Source organism: Oryx dammah, unplaced genomic scaffold, assembly GCF_014754425.2.
Source record: "Oryx dammah isolate SB20612 unplaced genomic scaffold, SCBI_Odam_1.1 HiC_scaffold_14, whole genome shotgun sequence".
In the NCBI taxonomy this organism is placed as follows: Eukaryota; Metazoa; Chordata; class Mammalia; order Artiodactyla; family Bovidae; genus Oryx; species Oryx dammah.
Window position 1 is genome coordinate 29,563,417 of NW_024070198.1, and position 5,469 is coordinate 29,568,885.

Below are 5,469 nucleotides of genomic sequence, written 5' to 3' on the forward strand. Positions count from 1 at the left end.
TGAGTATGTATGAGTGAATATACATATATGAGTATGTATGAGTGAATGTACATATATGAGTATGTATGAGTGAATATACATATATGAGTATGTATGAGTGAATGTACATATATGAGTATGTATGAGTGAATATACATATATGAGTATCTATGAGTGAATGTACATATATGAGTATGTATGAGTGAATGTACATATATGAGTATGTATGAGTGAATGTATATATATGAGTCTGTTACTCCTGGTAACAAGTCAGTGTTTCTCTTCACAAGACCATGCAGTTTGAAGATGATGATCATGCCCCGCCAGCTCCTCCCAACCCCTTCAGTCATCTCACAGAAGGAGAACTTGAAGAGTATAAGAGGACAATTGAACGTAAACAGCAAGGCCTGGAAGGTTAGTTCACTTTGAAGTTAAGCCCCAGCTAACCACACTGCTAACAGAGCCCCTTGAGCTGGATGATGTAAGGCAGTCAGGATTTTTTTTTAATGTTTCTTTACCATCAGTTGTTCCATGTGCTCTCTCTCAGTCTTTACTTGAGTGTAAGTAGGATTAAAATGTGAAGAGCTACCACAGACCATGTATGTTAACATGTAGAGAAGGCTGTTTACCTTAGAAAGCAATCTGATTGCTAGCAGAAAGTCTTCTATAGTAAAGTGAAATCTCCAGATGAGTAAGGAATCACTAGCTAAAGTATATGTAGATAAATTAATAGATTTAAACATTTCAGAAAATGTGGCTTTTTTAAAAATTTTTTTTACTTTGACATAATTGTAGATTCACAGGTATGTGGCTTTAATGTTTTGTAAAATCTCTGTTGCTCTTGGATGTCTCAAGATGTCATTACTGTAATTTTCAAATCTAAAATAAAGTGGGATGCTAGAATTTTTATGTGACTTTCCTAAGCACATGGGCACTCTAGTGAAGTTTCTTTTTTCTGACTTCAGAACCCTAAGTAAGGGTTGCATTTAAGAACTGTTCATGAAAACACCAATTGAATACTAGCTCACTTTTACTCAAGAATAAGAGATTCTTTATAGAGAGGGTTCTCAGTCTTGGGTCTTTGGATAAGCTTCAGACAATCTATGAGCCATCCGAAAAATATCTTAAATATGATACAAAATATTTGCTTAATTTCATATTTAAGGAAGTCAGGGGTACAGGGTAGAGGACAAGAAGTCTGTGACCCCCAAAGAGGGTAAGAGCCTCTGCTTTAGAGCATCTTCAACACACAGTTGAAATTTTTACCCAAAGCAAAATAGAACCACTAGTTAAAGAATCTTTGTGCCTGTTTGATATCATATAGAAAGAACTAATGACATCTGGATCATCCAGGAAACAGTTCTCATCAGTGTGATAGGGTCTTTGTCACAAAAGGGAGTCATCCTGACTCATTAATATAATCACATTAAATGTTCTAAGTGGTATTCTTCAACTTATGTTCATTCTAACATAAGATTGAAAACTTTACTTTTGTATTTTGTAAAATGTCCCTCTTTAATCTCTTATTTTTTGAAAGCCTAAAGATGCCAGGTAACAAATATAGCACAATAGAACCATCTCCTTGTATATATAACTTTATAAGTAGTTTCTTCCACATTCATTGTGACCTGAATTAGCTCACTAATATTGCTCCAATAGGAATCACTAATTGGATATTGTTCAAAAATTCAGTGAGGCATTTTGCCTCATTAATGTAGCATCATTGGTGAGGCTTTCAGATTTCTGTTCATTTGGCTGCTCAATGTATTTTTGGTTTTCTAACACTGTAGCAAAAGCTAAATGCTTACATATTATTTGCCCGGACTGCCAGTAGCCATGCTTCCTTAAAGCATGTATGTCAAATTAGCAGTAGCAGCCGGAGTGTTAACACATTAACCTCCTCTTTTCCACACATACTGATTGATGTGTGGGATAACTGTGAGCATGCTCAGCTCATGGCTGAAGCGTTTATCATCCCTGTGTATGCAGGTATTTGATGTATGCACTAACCTTCCTAAAATCTTAATGCTTTTTTGTTTTGCATGGCTTTTAACTAAACTCTTATCCAACAGATGCTGAGCAGGAATTACTCTCAGATGACGCTTCATCTGTTTCACAAATTCAGTCTCAAACTCAGTCACCGCAAAATATCCCTGAAAAATTAGAAGGTATTCAATGTAATTTCCCACAGCCTTCACCCAGTTAATCTTTAGAGTCTGTCCCTCTGTCATTTGTCTTCATATAAAGAAATTGAACACCTGATACAGTAAGTTTCTTACCATGCATTTTACTTACAGCTCCCAATGATTTTATTTTCTTTTATTGTTATGGGGTGCTACTTTTGTTCAGCATTTATACCGACTTACCTTAATTTGGATTTTGGCAACCTAATAGTTCTTAAGAATTTGTGAAATTAAAATTGGTTTGTCATATGTCTTCCAATCAGAAGCATGAAATTTTTTTTCAACTTTGATTGCCAGATGACCCCAAAATTAAAGAAAAATATATGTATGTTGTCTTCCTCATTTATACTGACTTGATTTACAATGAAACTGTCAAGTCATCCAACTGGACTTACCTAACCTTCATTCTTTGTTCTAACAACTTTGTTCACTTTATACCATTTAAGAGCATTAGCTTCATGCTAATAGGCCCATAGTCTATAAAAATAATCATCTGTCTTTATTGGGATCAAAGTAATGCCTTAGTACATTGCTTAAGCATTTCAGTTTTGTAAAATAAAGCAAAGATGTTGACTATATAAAATAACAAAAAAATCCTCCCCTTTTATAGAAAACCATGAGCTATTTTCCAAGAGCTTCATCTCCATGGACGTACCTGTCCTGATAGTGAATGGCAAGGATGACGTGCATGGTGTTGAAGACGAGCTTGCTCAGCGAGTAAGCAGGTTAACCACAAGCACCACCATAGAAAGCATTGAGATAACCATCAAGTCTCCAGAAAAAATTGAAGAAGTCCTGTCACCTGAAGGCTCACCTTCAAAGTCACCATCCAAGAAAAAGAAGAAATTCCGCACTCCTTCTTTTCTGAAAAAGAACAAAAAAAAGGAGAAAGTTGAAGCCTAAATAGAGTCTTTTTATAATTGTTACTACAATGTGACGTTGCACATTTAAAAACCACATATAAGTTGATCATTAACACGTAGTGGTAGATCAGATTGGGGGTCTGTAGCAAACTGGACTTTTAAGAACTGGAAAGAGTTTTACTAAAAGAAAAACATATTATGAAAACACTTTCAAAGTCATCTCTCATTTTCTATGTCCAAAAAAGGTTTTGAATTTTTAAACAATTGCTAGTTTTGATTAGCTTTGCCCTCATGAAGTATTATTATAATCCCCACAAACAGATATCTGTCTGAATTACTTCAGGCCTTCTACATAATATCTGTTGGAAAGAAATTACCAGTGTACAAGTGAGAGAATTTTTGTTTCTCAAAACCTGCTTCACTTGGTAATGAGATTATAGTTTTTTATCATGATTATTGACTGTAACTTTTGGGTTCCCATTGTTTCAATGGGCATTAACAGAATGCTTTAAAAGCTTCTAAGATAAGAATCTATAGCATTAGTATACACTGGCACATAATTGTTTTTTTTTTTTTAAATTTAAGAAAAGATTCATTTGGAATTTTATTCATAGTATGAAATTTCCTCACCTGAAGTAACTTTGTTTGCAAAAAAAAAAAAAAAGGTCATTTTAGTAAACTATAATTTTTGAAAAGTTCCTTTTGTATTAGTTTAGAAACCCCCTTATTTTTCAGTGAAGGGGATTTTATACACATAACATGGGTTATTTAGTTTAACTCTGGCAAAAACGATTTTTGTATGTTGAGACGTTTGTATACCATTCAGTATAAAAATGTCATAAGCATATTAGCCAATCATTTAACAGTAGAGCACATTTGAGGCTGCTTGGTACTAAGTATATTTTAAATATAATTAAAGAATCCAGGGACTTAGTATCAAAAAGGGGATTAGAGCATTTAAAGGCATAACAAGATTCATAGTTGAACCTTAAAATGTATTTTTCTCTTAGTATTGCTAATGAATGAGAAAGCCCTCACGTGGTAACCACATGGAAAGGAAGAGACTGAGAGAGGAAGTGAGCAGTGATGGGAATAGGAGAGGTGTCATGAGAAGAAGAGTTCTAGGTTGATGCTGCACGGCCACAATAGGTTTTGAAGTGTCATTTATTTACAGTATGTCCCCAATTGCTAAAATTCTGTTTCTCTGCCAAAACCATTGTATTTCTTAGTTGACATTCAAGTTTTAAAAGGGTGAAATCCTTTTAACATTATGTATTTTTAGAAGGCGGCACAAGAAGAAAGCAGTGGGTCTGATCCCCGCCCCCCACCATGAGAAAACTACCACTTCTTAATTTTTACCAATTTTTCTTATCTTTTCAGTTAACTTTCTTTCTAATGTAAATACAAATTTAAACCTAGACTTAATATAGTTTTTTTTTTTCCTTTCACCCAAGTAATGTCACAAATCAATGTAAAATCAATGATCCAAAATAGTCAATGGGTAAAAATAATCCAAAGTATTTCTGGAGGATGAGTTGGTGTGTAAAAAGAAATTCCATGGATTATAGTGTGTTGCGGGGCTGGTTCTGTTTGACTGTGAGTGTTTGATGATGCAAAGTTGAAACGGAGCCTGGAAAGTTCATTCTAGATCTCACTAACTACTGGAATCAGTGTTTTAATCTTAGTGGAAAACTTCAGTTGCTTAATTCTGTGTTTGAGGATTCTTTTTTGTTCTACATCATTTATGTTGTATTACAATGTATGTAGAAACAGTAACCTGTGAACTATGCTTTTCCATAACTTTTTAAAAATATATATATCTTAAATGAATGCAATGTGCATAAGTATTTTTTAAATGCAACAGTGAACTATTTGCACCTTTTGCTAATGCCTCTATTTACTTGCTTTGGCATAAAGAATGAGCCAATGAACCTCTGTGTCCTGTGGAAAATGTATAAATGTTATCTGATATTGCTCTTAGATGTAATGCTAATTAATGTAAAATCACAAATAAACAGTATTTTAAATAGATGGACTTGGTATCATGAGCTTTCTATTCATGAGTGGTTACTTATCCTGAACTACTCTGTGGAGTTCTGTACTGCAGTGAGATTTTGAGTAAGACTGACACTTCTGAATAAGAAATGTCCTGATACATTTATTTTCAAATTAGTTGAAAATTAACTAATAAGCCCTTGTTTCAGCTCACTTTGGAGGAAATATTCCCCAAGTGACCTATTTTTCTTTCTTGATAGGATGTGACAGTCTTAAATATTTTTCTGACATCTATAGAGATCTTTGAAGGATTTTAGATTCTGATTCTCAGTCCCAGTGCTACATGGATGTAGAATAGAAAATGTTGCAGTATATATGTCGAGTTTATACCTTCTCTTTTATTTTTATATATGTAACAGTGTAACAATGTAACATTAAAAAGATAGTAC

The 5,469-nt window shown here is 33.9% G+C and overlaps 1 protein-coding gene across 10 annotated transcripts in view; it reads left to right on the forward strand.

Annotated features, from left to right (window-relative positions):
• ADD3 (adducin 3) overlaps positions 1–5,060 on the forward strand; it is a 129,083-nt gene extending 124,023 nt beyond the window's left edge. For 6 of the 10 annotated variants that reach the window (XM_040254400.1, XM_040254403.1, XM_040254402.1 and 3 more), the window contains 3 exons: positions 270–393; positions 2,052–2,147; positions 2,773–5,060. In XM_040254400.1, the coding sequence (XP_040110334.1) occupies positions 270–393; positions 2,052–2,147; positions 2,773–3,065 (513 nt within the window). In that variant the 3' untranslated portion in view covers positions 3,066–5,060. The remainder of the gene's footprint in view (positions 1–269; positions 394–2,051; positions 2,148–2,772) is intronic. The other 4 variants (XM_040254405.1, XM_040254409.1, XM_040254408.1 and 1 more) reach the window with 1 other exon arrangement.
• Positions 5,061–5,469: the final 409 nt, after the last annotated feature.